This window comes from Thunnus maccoyii, chromosome 14 (assembly GCF_910596095.1).
Source record: "Thunnus maccoyii chromosome 14, fThuMac1.1, whole genome shotgun sequence".
In the NCBI taxonomy this organism is placed as follows: Eukaryota; Metazoa; Chordata; class Actinopteri; order Scombriformes; family Scombridae; genus Thunnus; species Thunnus maccoyii.
In genome coordinates this window covers 21,563,539-21,584,761 of record NC_056546.1, presented here as the reverse complement: position 1 = coordinate 21,584,761, position 21,223 = coordinate 21,563,539, and the positions used below count along the sequence as shown (strand labels likewise).

The 21,223-nt window shown below is 40.0% G+C and overlaps 2 protein-coding genes across 2 annotated transcripts in view; one reads left to right on the top strand and one right to left on the bottom strand.

The window, feature by feature from the left end:
• jag1b (jagged canonical Notch ligand 1b) overlaps nt 1-21,223 on the bottom strand; it is a 205,194-nt gene that overhangs the window by 136,674 nt on the left and 47,297 nt on the right. The window lies entirely within an intron of this gene.
• On the top strand, nt 1,847-11,397 carry btbd3b (BTB (POZ) domain containing 3b). The gene is made up of 4 exons (XM_042433062.1): nt 1,847-2,792; nt 3,867-3,957; nt 5,852-5,970; nt 8,997-11,397. Exons 1-4 carry the CDS (start codon nt 2,482-2,484, stop codon nt 10,027-10,029), a joined length of 1,554 nt encoding a protein of 517 aa, XP_042288996.1. The 5' UTR covers nt 1,847-2,481; the 3' UTR covers nt 10,030-11,397.

Here is a 21,223-nt window from a genome sequence, read left to right as displayed (position 1 = left end):
GTTGATGCTGTGATAACACCATTACTTCCTCCTCTCACTCCGACCTGAATGTGTGAATAACAGGATTACATTTTCTGCTGATGAATGGAGAGAAAATGCAATTAAAGAAAGCAGGAAGCCATTTAGGGTGATATGCGTATAATGACATCATATTTGTCACATAGGCTACTATGACATGGTGCCAGATAAATCACAAAACTGTTGGTTTAACATGTGTATTCTGTCACCAGTTATCGGGGTTGCTTCTTAAATATTCTATTCTATTTGACTAAAATAGTGGGGGAAAAAATCACAGCACAAATATTATCTAATTTAAGGTTTTTTGTTAAGTAGAAAGATGCAGAATTACATAAGCACTTTACCTTTACCATAGCCATTGTTTTTCTGTCTGTATACTACATGTCTGTCCCGCTGTTGCTTGTGGATGTGGTTACCAAGGTAACATCTCTAGTGGCCTGCAATTTGAGAGCATGGTGCCCTGTAATGTTGGTTCGATGTTACCATAGCAAATTTCTCTGTTCGACACCACACAGTGTATAAGGGAGCTTTGTGGGCTAATTCTCCTCTGAGCAGCAGATACTAAGACAGTTAATTAGGGTTTATGGAAAAATCATTATTGTGACAGTGTTTCAAGGCTTTCTCAATTAAATTTATTCACATCTTCCTGCTCTTTTTGTTAGTTTTATTTTCCATTCTTACAAATGAAATATGATATGACGCAGTAAATGAGCAACTATTGGTGGTAATAGTGCTACTAAAGACAAAACTAGTATTAATGGGAGGTAAATAACAACACTATTAATATTACCAATGAGCTATAAAATAAAATAAATTAAATACTAAATTATTATTGTATTAAATATGTCAGCATTTCATAATATTTTACACCACTACCACCAAAAAGCTAAATCATCTCAGTGCTTTAAATAGAATACCCACTGTGCAAAAGCCAAACTACACAAGAAGAGCAAAAGAACTGTATGCATTATACATTGTGCAAAGACTGCATTACGTTTAAAGCCCCATGTACTCTTCTGAAGAGATGACTTAACAAGAAAGCTTAAGCACAAGAACACTTTCTAGGTTTGGGACTGGAAGCGGTAAGCTTTTCACAAGACAGGCTCTGAGAGAACGTCTGTAGTGTTACATGCTGACTTCACGTATTTAAAAGGCAAAAACAGGATACTAATTCAAATCAGACATATTTAAAGACACAGGAATATTAGCACACTGCAATCTGTTACAGTACAAGATCTAATTACGGTAGCATGAGCATTGCTTGTGCATTTTGATATTGTGTCTGTAAGTCTTATATGGACTTGAATCTAAAGAGGTTTTGCATGTACAAATCTGTTAAGGTCATAAGTCTAGTTAAAGCAGCAAAGGGAACAATGAATTGCAAATTCAAGTCTTTGTATACATTTATGAAAAGCTTATTAAAAAAAGAAATATGACTGTCAGAGAATGCATGAATTAAGCAAATTCTGCCCTTAAAAAGATCCCTGTGCATTTGCATTGCCCTTTTAAATTATAACATGGAGTCTATATTTGCTGTGGTGCAAACTGAATGCAGTGACTCCAGGTGAAGCAAACAGAGGAAGTAAATCTGTGGATGAATATATCATTCTTATGGGGGATGGCTGTCTCTTTAATAGAGACGTTGACTATTGCATATTCAAGTATGCGCTGCACTAGGCTGCATTAGCCAATCATGAATGCCGTGCGCTGCCATTGGCTGTGCTGTGAAGAGAGCCGTGTACTGTGCTGAGAGGGTCCGGGGGAGGGGAGGGGGGGGCCTCTCTATCTCTTCTGCGCTCTCCCATTCAACCTCTGTAGTCAGCAGAACGAGTGGCTGAGCAGAGCGACACAGCATCCACGGCTACAGCATCCTGCAGATGACTGTGCTCCGTGGAGGAGAGGGAGGAAAAAAAAGAAAGTGTTGAAGAGGAAAAAGGTAGAACCACAGAGGAAGAGAGACTGAGAGGGGAAGAGAAGCACACAAGGAGTAAGTGGGAAATGAAAGGAATTGAGTAAACATCGCTGCCTGCCTGAGGACCACTGCAGCTGTACTAAATCTGGGGCTGTCAGGCCAACCCTCAGCAGAGCAGTGAGTGAGAGAGGCGAGGGAACAGAGGAGAAAAAGAAGTGATTTGAAGAGCTGATCTCATCACTCTGGACAAGCAGGCATGGGAACCCCAGGAGCCTCTTCGTCAGCAGATCAAACTTCACACAGAAGAAAAGTGCCTTTGGATCACCAGTCTGAGCCTGACTCTTCAGAGGAGTGAAGAATACGGGCAAAACAAGAGAGTTATCCTGGTAGTTCCCGAAAGGTGAAACCTCAGACAGGATCTCTGACTACCGTGCTGCTGAGTACAGCTCAAGTCTCTGCTGTCCTCTTCCCGAGTCCTCCCTCGCACCTGCCCACTCCTGGTGAATGTCTTCTCTGCATGCACTCCCACTGCTCGGCAGTTGAACACACTCATGGTCGATGCCAAGGGAAGGAACATGAAATGTCTGACTTTCTTCTTAATGCTTCCTGAGTCAGTAAAAAGCAAGTCAAGTAAAAGCTCCAAGAAAGGGAATGCCAGTGGCAGCTCCAAGCTGCCCCCAGTCTGTTATGAGATCATCACTCTGAGGAGCAAGAAGAAGAAGAAAATGGCAGCTGACATTTTTCCCACCAAAAAGCCGGCTTCCACCACCACAGTGCAACAGTACCAGCAGCAGAACCTCAACAACAACAACACCATTCAGAACTGTAACTGGCAGGGACTGTACTCCACTATAAGAGAAAGGTAGGTACAACCAGCCAGCCTCTTCTTGAGCCAGGGACCATTACTGCTGCTCCCAACATGTCTCATAAACATTACAAACAGAGGAGATGAAGTCAAAATGAATTAATTTGAAATTTTCTAAGAAAGTTAGATTAGAATGGCATGTTTTAACTGAATTTGTAATGCTAGTTTTCTGAAAGAATAAACAGAAACTCAATATAATTAATAAAAATTAAATGTGTCCTAAAAACTAGTCTTGAATGTATACTGCTGTGTTCCTCTGTGTGTGTGTGTGTGTGTGTGTGTGTGTGTGTGTGTATGTATGGGTTCAAGTGTGAGTGGGTGTTCCCTCCGCCCTGCCCTCAATCTGCTGGGGGTATCTCTGTTTACACCCTCTCTGCTCTTGCAGACTTTGTCGCTCTGACATAACAGAGGGTGGACAGACAGCAGGTGCGTTTGATATGCACAACAGGCAGAGGTTGCTCTGTACTAAAATCTAAATATTTACCTTGGCCTATCAGTAAAAGACCCCAGCTGGTCCAGAGCAAAATGTGTGCTTTCCGACCTGGCTTTGTTGTCTCTCCAGAACATCATGGGGCTGTTTATCCACCCCTGTGACATGTTCCACTACTCAATAATATATGAACACAGCTTTATTGTTGATCTCATTCTTTCAAAATGGGGATTTTCCATTCAGTTGATTGTCTCAGTTACCTCTTTGCATAGGTTTAAGTTCAAAAATGATTGAGACATTGAATAATTTTTAGTTTGATGTGTAAGACTTTTAAATTAATCTTCAGTCTTGCCTGATCAGTAGGTACATTCCATACAATCATAAAAGTCTTGTTTATAGAGGAGTAGCAGGAAAGATAAAAATACGTGTAATTTACAACTTTGTTTGAACTTCTGCTAAAGACTCTGGCAACTAGTTGGTATGAGTTTTATTATTCTCATAAAATACATACAGTATATGTGAGTTTATATGGACTGATCATCATTTAATATCTCCTATTCCTCGCTCCTAGAACAAATATACAAGTAATAAAGTATATAAAATTTGTTTTCTTCTGTATTTTTCTTTCTTTCCCTTTTCAGAAATTCAGTAATGTTCAACAATGAGCTGATGGCAGATGTTCACTTTGTGGTGGGTCAGCCTGGAAGGACGCAGCGGCTGCCAGGACACAGAGTAAGAATTTCCCTAACCAGTAAAATCACAGTTAGCAGAGAGGAAATAAACAAACAAGCAATCAGCCGACCCAATGTTGTTCACATCATATCAGCATAAAAATAATCTTCCTCGCTGCCAGCAGTAATTTAACTGAAATCCTTTGTGCTCCATTCTCACTTCCGCACCATGTGTCTTCGAGACAGTCCTCAATTATTTATGTAAATGAGGCTGAAGGATAGAAGCTGTGAGTGAGCGAAGGAGGAAGGGATATCCTCTCCAGCAGTCATCTCAACACAGAATGGATCGCCTTTGTCTCTTCTTTAGCTCAGCTTTTCAGAAACAGCTCCGCAATTACTCAACTTTTAATCAAATACATTCAACAGCACGCAGTTACAATGATAAGACATAGAATTAGGTGCATTCAACTCTGCACCTCACATCCTATAAACACTTTTGTACTCATTTACTTGATTAGCTTTTGGATTTTGGAATGGCAGTACAATGAAATGTACTTTAAATAGCTATGATTATGATTATCATAATTAGGCCTATATATTCATCCTGTTTATGCGAGTTGAAAGCTGCAGGTCGACATCCTCTGACTTCTTTGTTCAATCCGCCCTCTGACCTCATTGTTTTTTCAAGATGTTCACATGAATGATTGACTATGAGCATAATCTAAAAGCACATAATCATTCTGACTCCATTTGAATATGATTATAAAATTCACATTAAGTCTGTTAAGGGGTTTTAGAACCATGAATTTGGCATTGCTGTCCATCCCACATCAACACTGTTAGTCCAGCAAGGGTCATCTTTTCTGGACTTTATATGGGACCCAAATGGATTATCTATGATTGGTAGCTGCAGTGCACTTTGTGCATTTTGCGAAAGCAGTTACGGAAGGACATTGAGGATGACTGGGCTGCACTTTATGCTGAGACATTATGCAAATGGAACATTATGACGTTCAGCACAGTGATCTTTATTGTGTCCATTTGGCAGGAATTCAGACATGCAGTATGATTTTATTTACAAAGCTATATCTTTCAAATGAACATCTGTAAAATACAACAGGTCAAGAGGTAGGACTAATCATATTCCCTATATGCAGTATTCGTATACTGGTCTCTAAATCCATATGACAGAGCAACTGTGTGTCAGCTGACCTGTCTTTGTGAAAAAGAAACATACACTTCAGTGTGTAACATCATTGTTTTTAAAAAGCCCTTATTTGCAAGGTTTATTTTAGATTGGGCTCACTGTAATTTAATCACTTCAGAGCAAGACTGTGTGCCTTTTTTGGGAAATTTATACCACCCACTTACCCACCTACATATACTTGTGCTGCACACTCACACGCACCTAACACACGCGTGCACACACAGACCTAAAACATGAATGTGCTTAAGTATAATTACAGGATTCATACCCTTACATACTGTGCTTATTCTTGAAATTATTAGCTACATTGTGTTGCATCTGATTTCATCATAAGTTATTAATTTCAGTAAATTGAACTTTTGTTGCACTCAGTTCAGTTGTGTTAGGAATTCCTTTTTTTTTTATCAGAGGCAATCTTGTTCATTAGAAATCTGCCTCTCTGTCCTCAGGGGAAATACTATCTGGCTGAGCATTGCTCATTATGTGAGAAACTCAACAGGTTCAATCTTCAGTGATTAGAATTGAGGCATTGTTCAATATCCATGAGGAGATTTGTGTTTTTATGTAAAGAAGAGTTACATGTGTTGCTGGATTCAGTAAATTTACCATTACAACTAATCTTTCTCTTTTTTTTCCCAAAAGTTACTACACATGATGTACTGTAGTTTCCAGTGAAATTCCAGATTAACTAGGACATGTTTTCATTTCTTTTTTGCCTCTCGCACTGTGTTTTCTCTTCCTCCAACAGTATGTTTTGGCTGTGGGCAGCTCAGTGTTCCATGCCATGTTTTATGGTGAACTGGCTGAAAACAAGGATGAAATCCACATTCCAGATGTGGAACCAGCTGCCTTTCTGGCAATGTTGAAGTAAGTGATTCTCCTCTGTCTAAACTCTGCAACATACAGCACTTCCTGTGACTGGCCTTGCTCTTTGTGCTCTTGCAGCACTTTCTTTTCTTAATGTCATCTTTACGTACATAATCGCTGAAATGAAGTGTTTTCTTCCTCTGTCTCAGAGACAGAATCTATATGTCTATTTTCGTTTCATTCATTCCATTATACTTTCCACTTTTCATGCTGGTTCACTCCATATTATTCTCTATACTTCCTTCCTGCTGTTCCTCCATCACTTTTATTTCAGTTTTGTTTTCTCTGTCTTTGCAAGGCGAGCTACAGTAGGTGGTAGACAAGTTTGTAGGAGGAAAACTATGTGCAGAAATATGTCACTAGACACTGAATTTGAATCATTTATATTTGAATTTGAGTTGCTCAACTTGGATAATTGCATTAAAAAAACTGAATTTAAATCACATAATTTGAATTTGCATTGTTTAACTTGAGTAATTGCATTGAAAAACTGAATCTGAATATTATCATTTGAAATTGAATTCATTAGTTTGGAACTGAATTCCAATAAAACTTGAAACTGAATGTAATATTATGAGATTGAATTCAGTTGCTCTGAAACTGTATTTGATCCTCACTGAAAATTCAACTCTCTATATACTTCCATTTTCAGTTCTCACAATTCAAATTCAGTTCTTGCAATTTAATTTCAGTTTACTGAGACACACATATGGTTGGTGAGAAAGAGCAATCAAGTGCAAATTCACAGAACTCCTTTTCGGCCAATCAGCACCTATTCCCTCTGCAACAGTATCTATTTTTAACCATTTCCTTCACTCCCATTGATCCATGGGGTGCTTTTCATTTGGCCAATTTATGCTCCCTTGCATCCTTTCTCCTCCATCCTCCGGCTGTCCCTCCACCATCATTGAGGATCATCGAATCCCTTAAATGCACCTCAAGGAGAAGAGGAGTGAGGAGAGAGGAGGCTCCTGGAGGAGCTTAGAGCGAGGAACCGCTCGCGAGGTGTATCCTCTATGGAAGTTTTTTTTTTTTACCAACAACACCCCTTTGATCAAATGTGTTTATTGACTGATCAGCTGATCTGATGGGACAGTAAACAGTCAGGCTGTTGTTTTAATACAGCAGATCAGGAAAAGTACCGGTGGAACAGGAATGACGGCACCAACAGCAGCTTTTCATATTTATTCATAAAATAAAAATTATTGAATCATGAATCAATCATAAAAGACTCTTGTAAGTTTATTATTTTTCTTCATAAGCCAGAAGGCTTCTCCTTTCTTCTTTTCCATTTCCAGTATGTCTCAGCTCCTTCAGGAAAATATGATGTCACACAGCTGCATGTCTCCTATAAAATCATCCTGAGCCTGAAAAGGACTTTCACAAACTAAACAAGCAATATTTTATTTAAACATATTCTGCAGGCTGCAGCTGTTTTTCTTGCTCCTTTCCGTCGGTGTTAATTAATGGATTTAACTTGTCTATTTGTGTCATATTCTGTGACAGCCAGATACTACTGTAGATCTATAATCAAATAATTAAACACTGGAGCAGTTATCAGGTGTTTTCCTTCCAGCTCTCAATATTTAGGCTGGCCCAGAAATTATTAAGTAATTATTAAGTTTTAAGTTTAAACTTTAGAGTTCAAACTGTTACTTAATATTTTCTACATAGTGATAGCTGACTTCTACATATTTGAGAGTTGAGGTGATGTGCATCATGATACTAGAGTGAGCGAGGACGTCCCATTGGATGAATTTAATTCCTCCATCCTCACGTCCCTTCCTCGCATCTCTTTCTCGCATCCTCATTGGGAGGAGCTGAGATGTGAGGATGAGACATGAGTAAAGGGAGCAAGGAGACACATTAGCTAAATGAAAAGCACCTGTCATTACAGTACTTGGTACTTGAACTTAGGAGGTCTGTGAATCTGCACTCAATTGCTCTTCCTCAACAACCGGATGTGAGTCTCAGTAAACTGAATGTGAATTGTGAGAACTGAATGTGGAAGTCGATAGAAAGTTGAATTTTCAGTGAAGATCAAATACAGTTTTAAATACAGTTTCAAAGCAACTGAATTCAATTTCATAATATAACCTTCAATTTTAAGTTTATTGGAATTCAGTTCCAGACTTAATTAATTCAGTTTCAAATTATGTTATTCAGATCCAGTTTTTCAATGCAATTACTCAAGTTAAACACTACAAAGTCAAATTATATGATTCAAATTCAGGTTTTTAATGCAATTATTCAAGTGTATGTGTAAACTGTGTATGTGTATGGAAGCCATGTGCTGTTGTTTTTTCTTTCACTATGCAATATGTATGATTTTATCTTCTGTGGAACTACAGGATAGAGTCCAGAACAAATTTCCCTACGGGGACATTAAAGTACATTTTATCTTATCTTAAGTCGAGCAATTCAAATTCAAATATAAATGATTCAAATGCAGTTTCTGGTGACACATATTTCTGCCCACAGAAAACTATTTTGTTGCCTGGTTTGATTGGTTTGCACAATGATTTCACTCTGTTTAGAATCCCATTTCATCATTTTCCCCCACTGTTTTTGAACAGATGCCGCAATGCCATTGCTTTCAATACTGTAATACTGTCAGTCAGTTTAAACCATAATTGTCTAAAAATTTCTAGTTATCTCTGCCAGGTGCACTAAAGTTAGGCACAATATGACATGAATAAATCACCGTTTCTATTATCTTCGCCGCCATCTTGACTGTACACACCTGGCAGAGATCTGCACTACTGAGTGCACTCTTCTGGCTATTTCAGTGGTATATATATATATACACACACACACACACACACACACACACACACACACACACACACACACACACTAATATTACACCCTCACATCATTGTCCTGTTTAATGTTCATAGACATCAAGGCATTTGCTGAAATGTTGGAACTTCATTTGTTGAAATAAACTCATCAGTTATGAGTGTGCGGCTTTCCCAGTTTTTTTTATGTCTATATAGCTGAAAGTCACATTTTTGTGTCAACAGGTACATTTACTGCGATGAGATTGACCTTAGTGCTGACACAGTGTTGGCCACTCTTTATGCTGCCAAGAAGTACATTGTCCCTCACCTGGCACGTGCCTGCGTCAACTTCCTGGAGACCAGCCTGAGTGCCAAGAATGCCTGCGTGTTACTCTCCCAGAGCTGCCTGTTTGAGGAGCCAGAGCTGACACAGCGCTGCTGGGAGGTGATTGATGCCCAGGCTGAGCTGGCATTACGCTCTGAGGGCTTCTGCGACATCGACGCCCAGACCCTTGAGAGCATCCTACAGCGTGAGACACTCAACGCTAAAGAGATAGTGGTATTTGAGGCTGCGCTCAGCTGGGCTGACGCTGAGTGCCAGAGACAGGAGCTCACCTCATCGACTGATAACAAGCGCAAGGTTTTGGGCAAGGCCATGTACCTGATACGTATCCCTACAATGGCTCTGGATGATTTTGCCAATGGAGCAGCCCAGTCGGGCGTGTTGACTCTTAATGAGACCAATGACATCTTCCTGTGGTACACAGCAGCCAAGAAGCCTGAGCTGCAGTTTGTCAGCCAGCCCAGGAAGGGCCTGACACCCCAGCGCTGCCACAGATTCCAGTCCTGTGCCTACCGAAGCAATCAGTGGCGTTATCGAGGCCGCTGTGACAGTATACAGTTTGCAGTGGATAAAAGAGTTTTTATCGCTGGGTTTGGACTGTATGGATCTAGCTGTGGCTCAGCAGAGTACAGTGCCAAGATTGAGCTCAAACGTCAAGGAGTTCTGCTGGGACAAAACCTCAGCAAATACTTCTCTGACGGTTCCAGCAACACTTTCCCGGTGTGGTTTGAGTATCCAGTCCAGATTGAGCCCGATACCTTCTACACTGCCAGTGTGGTTCTGGATGGGAATGAGCTGAGCTACTTCGGACAGGAAGGGATGACAGAGGTGCAGTGTGGGAAAGTGACATTTCAATTCCAGTGCTCCTCAGACAGCACTAATGGCACAGGGGTTCAGGGGGGTCAGATTCCTGAGCTTATCTTCTATGCTTGACAACCCCTGCGCACACAGCTGACTGATTTTCAGTGCACCTATGTAAAAGAGAAAATTATCACTTTGTGCAAAGTGTCACTTTCTGTTATTTATTTTTGTCAGCATTATTCAAAAAAATTCTGATCTCAGACCTCAGAAAAGGTCTTATGTGGTTTTGATTTTAGTAAATGGTCCACTTGAGTAGGACCAGAAATATGTGTCCAGATGTTGGATTGTACAAATATGCAGATGAACAAAAGTCCTAAAAGATAAAAAAAAAAATATCTCGCACTAGATGTGCCTGTATATATGAATATATGTAAATTCTGAAATGTATATGATGCCACATTTGTGGCCAATGCTGACCACAGAGATATCTTATATGATGAATATGCTACAGTATGTTTATTATTTCTATGCTTGCATAGAATGCACATACATATATAGCAGCAATACTTCACATTCTCTATTCTATGATGAGTATTTCATGTCATTACTCAGTCTGGATCATTGGCATTATAATGGAAGTGAAAAAGGCTGTATGATACTCAATACCAACATAAAATTACGGTCAAAAAACACTGTTTGTCCTATTGTAGTGTGTAAAACCCATTAGGCATTTGTATTTGAGTGGTTGAAATTGTATCTGCAGCTTTTTGATACTTTGAATCTAGTAAAGGGGCACTTAGAGAGGGCTTGAGGGGTCTTAGATTAGGGAACACTAGATATAATGAGACACATAACCCCTATCTCTCTGTAGCATGTTGCTCTGCACCTACACTCATCTCAGTCACTACAGTGATAATTCAGTTAGATCAGTGACATTATGTTTACAGTGAAAATTAGGACTTGAAGTGATCACCATTCACCACTACATGGTAGAGTGAAAGATGTCTTTGGTTTTCTATCTAAAACTGTCTGCATTGCAGTACTCACAGTATGGTCAGACTGGTTCCATTTCATCTAATGTGTACTACTAATTGTTCTGGCACCTTGGTTTTGTTTACAGCAAAAAGATCAATGATTGATTCTGTGTTAGAAACTGTTTATCTTATGGACTTCTCTTTGTTGAAAATCTGTGCACTCTGAACTGCTGAGCACTCCCTCCAAATGTGATCATACAGTGTCAGTATTTGGAGAAGCATGTTATATGCTTCAGAATTGTACTGATGTTGGTTTGTAATCAAATGTGTTACTTGTTCTTTTTAATGAGGCAAATTCTTTTGATTTCCTGTGCTACTGGATATTTTTTTCTGGTGTCGGATAAACATTCACGGGCTTGTCTGGTGAGGACAATGGATGGGCAAACTGGTGTTCATGTCCTGTGTTTACGTGCTACAGCGCTGGGAGACCAACGAATGTGTATGATTGTTGATGATGCAAATAAACAACACGAGTGGTACATATTGGCTGTGCATCCCATCTGTAAAAAGAGATGCTATCAAATTGATAATGCTTCATACTTTGTCTGAAATTAGGAGATGGGGACAGATGATGCCCTTCAGCACTGCAGTGATTTACAATGCCAAGGAGAGCTGTCTGTTGATTGATGATTCCTGTCTTTATGCCACTTTCCCTCAAAGTCTAACTCTATTTTGCATCGTACTGAACAACACAACATTACACCACCCCACCTTAATATGAATTTTAATGAGAACAACTCTTAAATATGGCTTTTTAATACGCAATCACTTCTGCAAAGGCATCTTAACAATCTCAGATTTTTACAGGTTACAGTCTTGTCACAGAATGCCTCCTTGATATGGCCATCACATGTTTTCAAGTGTCAGGAGATAGAGAATGAATGATATAACAATCTCAAACCTTTGAAAAACTCCAAAGTGTTGAATTCCCAGCATACCATCCTGGCTGTTTGACCCACAGTTGATGTTGATGTGTCTGTGTGCTGATAAAAAAAAAGACAGCAAGTCTCAAAAGGGGATTTCTTCTCTTGTACAAATCTTTGTCTTAGAAACACTTTTCAGAAGTGTTGCGCTTGTGTTTTATGTGAAGTTGAAAATCCCAATCACAGGTACAATTTCCGGTACACTGACAAAACAATGGATTAACAAAGACCCTTTATAGATTATTGAGTTTCACTTTTTTTCAGTACCTGATTTGCTGTAAAACTCAAAAACAAGATGAGTCATTTACTGAATCTCAAGATGCATTATATCTCTTCGTGAACTGTATGTTCAAAAAGATAATCACTCCTGGGAGCTTATGGCAGGTACTTGATTACCAATGCACTCAATAACGCTGAGACTAAGTTTGACATCGCCAATGAGCATGAAGCCCTTGATGAATTGAACTCAATATGTTGGGGGACTCGGTGCTTCAGTGTGATTTTTCATGATTGTGGCGCTAATGTTGTAAGCAAGATCATTAATTGCACTGGAGGTGGCAGGGGACTAGAATGTGCCAGGAGTCAGAAGCAGGCCTGCTTTCCACAGACACACAGACATGCTCACGTTTTTATTTTGCAAATGTAAATGATCTAAAATTACAGTTCAGGTACAGTACAGGTACAGTGTTTCTTGATCTGCTATTTTTAAAGTGTTGGTAACAGCAAGTTCAAAAGGCAGACATGCTGCCAGAAGCAACTATTTCACTGCCAGAGCTGTGGTGGGACCAGTGCTGCTCTGTAAAAAAGTCCCACAGTCCCAAAAACGACTGATCAATAGCAAGACTTCAATTAGCAGTTGTGTTGGCAGCTCTAATTATTTGCTATTGCAAAGTAGATATTAGTCTTCCAAAACCCTCTAAGATATAAATCTATCATAAACTCATTATGTGATCAGGCCATACTTGGTGAAAACAGAATATTTTTTATTCAATGAGAGATGACAATTTTTGTGGGTAACCATTTTAATACTATGAATGAAATGCAATTAAATCCCACAGGGCTAAGAATAAAATGCATGGTTAGGCGTCTAATTATAATTAGTTTGTCAGTAAAGGAAATGAAAGAGTCACCATGTATTACTGATGAGGAAGTCACTGTGGCGATACAATATTTTCCTCCAAATAGTAACAGTAAAGGATAAAAATCTCAATTGTGAGGATTGCTTACTCGCACATAGAGTGCATGCATCCTGTGCATGACTTTATCAAAGATATTTTAATAATTCAACGTGTTTACAGTCTTATATCTGTTTATTATATCTGTAACTATAAATGTTACTGGGAATTCTGCTCAAAGGCTTTGGAATAAACATATGGTTCAGCAGGGGGAGGGAAAAGGGAAAACACACTTGGTGGATACTGACACAGACTGGGCACATATTACCCAGGAAAGTCTTATTAAGGGTTTAATTACTGTTCAATACGAATTAAGGATGAAAAGATTCAATCTGACTTGAGACTTGAGGGAGGACTGTGGATTACCACTGATCAACATTCTTCATGCTCTCTAAGATTGATTGTTTCAAGTGCAGATCAGTCTGTGAACAGAACAAAAAAGGTCCTTTGGTATCTAAGAAGGATAGTGATGTTTCTTTATACCGTGGTTAACATGCTGCACAAACAATCATATCACTGACTACTGGGCATATTAATGTGGTGTGGAGGATAGAAATGTCTCCTAAATCTGCGTAAAAACCCCTCCCACCACAATTCACCGCTATAGCAAAATAACAGCAAACAAACCGGTGAGTGGAAGGGCTCCAGCTCAAAAGAACCGTGGCCTGTTGTTTGACTGTTTCAAACATCAGTCTGCATACTGCCGGCAATCACATATCCAACCCTCAACATCCTGGTAATTTCCATCCTAGCAAAATGTCAATGAATTAGTAATGGCTGAAGAGAGGGGGGAAACACAGCTGTGGGCTTAAAGAATTCATCAAAGAAAATAATTTAAAAATATGTTTTTTAATTCAGCAAATCACAAAGGAAATCTCAAAGCTCTTTTCCCCTACAGCCCCCCTAAACCATATGTTTTCTCCAGAGGTACACATGTATCTGTGCAACAGTGTTTGGAGCACAGGTTATACTGGTGAATTCTAAGTGCAAAAACTGCCCCGTAAGTGTTATGAGAGCATCTGGCAAGGGCTGCTGAAGGTTACTATGAATTGCTGTAATCCTGACAGATGTAAGGGTATTTGAGCCCCCCGCTAACCTTATTGCACTAACCTCAGCATACTGTAGCAGCCAGTCAAGGAGGAACAAGGCAGGGGGTGAGAGGAGAATTGAAAGAGAGGGACAGAGGTAGGTGGCAAGTCTGACCTGACTAGTATTCAGGTGAGGTAGTCATTCCCTTGATAATTATCACATAGATTATTAGTGGACAGTCAAAGTAGCAATTAATCATGTGTGAGAATGGTAAAAGGTCACAAAGTTTGCACAAGGTACAGGTGGAGACAGGAACAAGACAGGGGTTTGACTGATGATAGGCCACCATCGCTTCTTTGTCATCCCACATCCCCGACCCCTCGGTGCTAAAGAGCTGCAAAATGTTAGGGATATTATTTCAAATAATCTCCTATCTCTGAGCCGTTGCCTCCAGTCGCATGTGGTTGGGGTTCACTGCAGGATCGGCCCTGCAATTGTGTGTCTCATTTATCTATTTATTTATTCATTGCTACCAGGCAGAGCTAAATCGTTTCAACAGGCTGGGGCATTGAGAGGCCAGCTTTTATGTTAGATTAGCCTGTTTATAGCGATGTCGCTCGGCTCCAGATGGATCAATATGGCTAGGATTTCTGGAGGTAAGCGCGTCGTGTATCAGGTGAATTATGATTGCTGAGAAGAGGGGAAATACGCTTTCGGTGGACAATGGGAGATTCAGAGCCTATTCAAAGCAGCCAAAAATACAGACAACATAGTGAAGGAGTATCAGGCACACACTGGAAGTAAATTATATTACCTTCCAATGGTGCAGAGGTAAATATGCTGTTTACATAATTGTGTTTGTCCTATGAAATACGATCCCAGAAGGTATATGAATGCTGCACTCAGGCAAAAAGTAGTTCTTTCACATGCCCTGAAAGCTGAATTTGTTGGTGATGCATTATGCTAATCAAGCTATTTATTCCCACAACTATGGTCTCGTATACCTGTCACCCACAGCCATTACGGCAAGGCTTGATCAAAACCTTGAATGTTGGCAGCTTCCCGCTGAGAGAGGTGATGAGGGCTGAGCATGCTACTTTTTGTATGTACTCTAGAGCCTCTATTCATACTGAAGCATGTCCTCTAAGGCAGCTCCATGGCTTTGATAGTATGGAGTGAGAGGGCCCTTCCCTCCCCAGGGTCTGATATAATGAGAGTGAGCTTACTAAACATGATCTGCGGCTCTCTCAAAAAAGCTACTTGAAACAGCTCGAGCCTGAAAAAGAACAACAAACAGCACTGATTCATTTGTACACATGCTCTCTTTCCCTCTCTCTCTTTCTCTCTCTCTCTCTCTTCCTGCACCGTATAGAGGGTGGCTAATGTGTTTTAATGTATGATAGAGAGTGATACAGAGGTAGAGAAAGAGCACAGAGAGGCACAGGAGCCTAGCTTTGTGTGTATTCATTCAGAACTCGAAACCCAGGAAATCTGGCTTTCCAGTTTAATTATTTCCTGGTAAGCACAAAGAAAATGTGAAGTGACAGATTTTAAACGATTGCATTCATGGTTCGAGTTTGTACAAATATGAATAGAAATGTACTGTGGGCCTATAGTTATTGCCAGAAGAATGGTTTAACAGCGCCATTTCTCATATTCAGTCATTATCTGCTATAGAATCTTATCACTTGGCAGCGGGGAGTCTGGTAATCAACAGAGACATTATACTGGAAACAAGGTATTTCTTTTGTCAAACAAATCAACTAGACTGGGAGTCAGCACAATTTTACAACTAGAGGCATACATTTCCCATCCCTGAATACACATTTCAAAATGAGAATTTTATTTGCTGAATGCCCATTTCCCCCCCGTTTAACCTAAAAGTGACCGGACATTTTCCCACACCGGCAATTTCTGTCAGAATTATTGCAAGGAGTATAATAACATCTACTGTGCAGTGATATTGTGCCCGAGTTCTTTGAAATCCAACTGAGCTCTACCAGCCTGCTTTTGTGGCCCAATTTAAAAAGTAGAGCGCTATCTCCTGTTCCTCTGCCCTTTTTATGTCCTGCTTACCACAGGGAAAGCTAGTTACTGTATCTAAAAGTCTAGGCAATTAGCACCGTTCAAAAAGGCATTATCTTGGCAATTCTAGTTTAATACGAACAGTAAAAGCAAGTGTCACACAATTCATTATATCTTGGGAAGCAGAGATTCAATGTTCAGTCAAAGAAGGACTGAGAGTAATACTCCTGCATTCACAGCACCATCACATTTCTATCATCTGCCTACACAAACATCTTCACAGCTGCACAATCCCGGCCTAATTGTCAAGCTGATGATGAATCTGATGTTGGCGAAGCAAAGAATCCTTTCTCATCTTACCATTAACTCAGATAATTAGCTGCAGCTGCCTCCGCTGTCAGAAAGAAACCCGGTTTCAAAGTTGCTAGAAAATGTCAGGAGTTATTTATTTATGAAGAATCAGATAAAGGAAGTCAAAGTTTAAATTCAGTGTTACATCAGATTATTTGGCTTTAAACAGTAAAACGTAAGAGAGATATCTTTTCTAATTGTCAGGATAGGGGTGAGTATTCAATGTGCTGCACCTTTAGATTATTTGAGAGATTTAGAGGAGTTTCCATTAGTGTTCATCTGACCTACCTAAAACTCTCCCTGCTTATGCTTTTTTGAGTCGAGCCCCAAACTATTCCCTCACTGCCCTCAATAATGGCCTCAATTTAAGCTTTACTGTGCCTTACCTTCCCCTTATTTCCACTTCCCTTTGAGATACCAAAGCTGTTCTCGCTCTGAGCTGCTGGAAATAATCACAGGACATGAGATGAATAAAAGTGTAGCATTTTGTGGAAGTTTTCCTTGTTCGACTTTGTGTGTTTTATGTTCTTCTGCAGGCCGTGTATCTCTGAATTAACATATTATACATGCTTTGACACGTGACAGCTCTGATGAATGCAGCCTCCTATACTGTAGGTCCTATGAAAATAATGAAATTATGTGTGAATGATAGATAAAGAGAGCACCAGACCTTTATTTGAAGCACTCATCCCAAACAGACCCCATTCTCTGCATGACTGTGAGTAATATGTGTTTATACTGGCAGGCAGTCACACACGTACACAGGCGTGGGATGAGCATTATGAATTCATTCAGAGGAGGTGGAATATATGCCTCATGTGTTTCCTCACATGGTGGTAAAGGAGGGAGTGCACTATACATACATGTCCATTGTTGTCAATGTGTGGGCAGACGTCACAGCTGTCATGTTTATGCAGTTAATAATAGTAGAGGGATCAAAGGAAAAAATAAGAAAATGTACAATCATGTTTATGAAGCACAGCATAAATGTGGGAATTAGATTTCAGCTGTAATGTTTTTTCAAAATTCAACTATAATGAAAACTTGGCTTGATATATATGCTGCTGACATATTAAGATTTTAACTTTAATTGGATTAATATTTAAACAATTTGTGAGTTAATTACTGACGGCAAAAAATTCGAGAAAAAAACAGGATGAATCTTTGGATTCTCTGACAGATAACTTGTGTTGTGGAAGATTTTGACCACCCCAAGGCAACAAAGACTCAACAGAGAGATGTAATATTAACCAACCAGTAGCGCATCTAATTCCGACATAATTTCTTTCACTATCAATTATTATGTTGTCACCCAAGGCAGCATGAGGAGCAAGTAGAGCAAGAACGGAACATTCATGAGCATCCTCCGCTAAAATACAACTGTTTGCAATTTTCTGCAGCATTTGCATTTGCGACTAACGGTGGGACAATAGAATGTAGTTAAATATGCTCAAAATGTGCAAAGTCAGGAAATATGCACTGATACTGTAAGCAAGATACTATGTGAATAATTAATATCTTTCATCAGAGTGCCGACACAGGGTTCACTGAAAAGGCGCAGCCCGTAGTTTCTGCACTAGCTTACACATCCACAGAGTTCTCTGTCTACTATGAATCTGAGAGTGTCTGATACAGGTTTGACTGCTCTGTGCGCACCCCCCCACCCCCCCACCCCACATCTCCTTGCAGATCCCTCTGTGGCACAGAGGAGGCACATGAAATATCAAAAGGCCAAGTACGTCAGCGCTCAACAAGATTGGAGTGGAAGGGATTTTCCTGCTGCACCTCCAGCAACATTCATGACCATTGGGAGGAGGAGGGGCAGCTAGAATTCCATTTCTCAATGATGAAATTCTTTTCATCATGCCTCTTTTGCATAACAAAGGTGCATAAAATGTATTATATATGGCAATGTGTAGCTGTAAACCAACACAAGAAGGCTGTCTTTCCAACGCAGTCTTCTATTTCCAGGAATAGTAGCAAACTCTCGTGCACAATCTCAGCCATTGACTTGAAGAGGTTAAAAATATCACCGCCCACCACCACTTCAACAAGACAAGTGTGCACGAGTCACTAACCATACGTTTAATGTGATTAGAGTGCTCATGTAATTTCAAAAGTAATTTATCCAATAACTACAATATTTGAGAAATGCAAACGGTTGGCTGTTTCCTGATGTTATTCATTCCTATTTGAATACATCCTTTTAATTTGCTGTATCATTAAAGTCTCATGAACCAATGGCTTGTTTCCTCCGACCCCACAGAGAGTTCAGTGAAGCACAGAGAAGGATCTGTGGGTTTGTAATATTTCATCAGAGGTCTATTATGCTGATAAAAGGGATGGGATGAAAGGGCCATTACAGCTGAGGATCCATGCCAGGTGTCACTCTAATTTAATCGAGCCACTAAAGACAAAGAAGCGGCCTGAGGGAAGCCTCTCAATAACAGGCCTGACTGCAGATGACAAGTGGCACAGTAACCTGTGATTGAGGGGACAGAGAGGAGGCTTTAGGGCAGACTCACCCTGCACAAATGACAGGACTCACTGGATTAAAGAGTCCAAAGACACTAAATGTGTTTTTATATGGATAATTAGAAATAACAAATAAAAATCTGATTAAGAGGAACAGATTTGCACTTGAAAAAATGTAGCAAGTAAGTGCATTTGTTATTTCCCTTGAAATTAGCATATGCAGAGTGCAGCTTCTAAACAAAGACAAGTGGCAGTTTGTTTTTGTGATGAACATTATGAATTTGGGAGATAGCCTTCACTCAGCTCTCGACAAAGGAGATATTTCACTTTCCCTGTGCCATACTAGATTTGTCAGAGGATGAACCAGCTATACTGTGATCAATAGCTTCAGATGTTTCTCTATCTGTAGTTGTGTATCTTTACTATTTAGATCAAGCAAAAGCCCGATAAAGTTTGAACAGATCATAGAGGCCATGGACACGATAGTCTTGGCAAGCTGCAGATAAAGCAGCGCAGGTTCAAAGTTTTTGTGCCAAGGCTTCAACGGGCACTGCAGCTAAATATATCTTGATGAGACAAAGGTCGACTGATCTTGAAAAATCAGCGGGCTCGAGCGGGAATGAATCTGGACACAGGCAGACGCATTACATAAATTATGCTTAAGCAGTGCTATCCGAGTCATTCAGATATTCAATACAGCACTTCAGGACCTCAAGAAGATTTGCAGGATTAGAGGTTGTAAGCCAGGCCAGCTCGATATATTGATCCCCCCCTCACAGAGAGCTGCATTCAATTTCCCAACAATTAGATGCACCTGAAGGTTAATATGGTGCTTTGTTAATCTGTTGAGTGTTGTGTTGGCTAAAACTAACTCTCTCTCTGTTTTTTTTTTTTTTTCACTGCATATTCCGGTGCCAGTCTATTTGGCTGAAAGGGTCAAATCTCTGGCAAGGTGCTATCCAAACTGGTATCAGAGAGGTCATTTACTAATTAGTAAAGCCGTGACACTAATGCATTAGAGGAGAGGCTTTCTACCTTAATACTGCTAGGTGAGTACTGTAGATCATTTCTAGGCAACATTACCATCCTCAGTAAATTAGGTTGCTCCCCACTATGACCTTGTAACCACACTAACTTCTCTTATGACCGCAGTATGTTTTTAATAGGGCTGCCTATTATACCCCCTGGCAATTTTGTTTCCATCCATTTCTGCTGGCTGATTTCATATTCTGAGGATGTTGCAGGACTTATGGCTGTATGAGAATGAAACTTCTCTCATGGGATCTGGGGATATTTCTCTAGTGTGGCATACATTGGGCTCTGAAAAGTAGAAATGACAGCAACATTACATGGTTGAAATGACCCACCCCTATAATATTATCCATTTTTATTCATAAGAAGCTATGACATGCCTCTCATTGGTTTCTGTGTATGAATGCAGAGCAGTAGGGGGGGATTTTGTAGCAATTTTCGGTTATAAATCATGGACAACTGAGAATTATGGGGTCAACAGAAATATAAAGTGATAGTATATCCGTGGATGTGTAGCATGCACACATGGCTTGACACGGGGCTCACATGTGTTCATTTTATACGACTACAGCCACAGCCAGCCCAATGAATTCATACATCCTAATTTCTGCTGAAAGTGAGCGGCAGAGCGAGGAAGGGGCCGATACTGACCAACCAGGAAAGAGGAGATTAGCTACAGAGGTTTTTGCTGCTGTCTGCTATTTTAGGGGGGAAACTAATGGAAAGTGAAAAGGGAAACAATGACTCCAGATCTGGAGTAAAAGTAGCTGAAGCGAACCTGGAGGGTAAAAGTCCCTCTTTCAATACCTTTCCAGGTGAAAATGTAAGATAATGCATGTAGTTACTGTTACAAATGCTCCTCTCTATAATTCTTGCTCTGGAAGCATTATTCGAATTACGCCAAGAACATCTAACTTTTCCATCAAAGAGCCCTTTTCCATCAAAGCTGATATTTTAAGCAGTCAGGACTAATAGAGAGTAATAATTGGCTGTTTTAAGACTCTTTTTCTCTGTTCAGGCACAGTGAAAGGGTTTCACGCGGCAGCTGTGCAGAGGCCACAATCATCCAGAGCTTCCATGCTAGCCACGTAAGCAGGGAAATAATGAAAAAATTTGGCCTGATGGAAAATCTATTATAATAGCGATCACTTTTTTTTACTCTTAAAAGCCTCGTTTTTACAGTTACCATGGTATGGCTATTTGTACTCTCTCATTCTGCTCAAAAATACACCTTCAGTAGTCAACTGTCTGCCTCATACAGAGGTGACAATATTGCTTACTA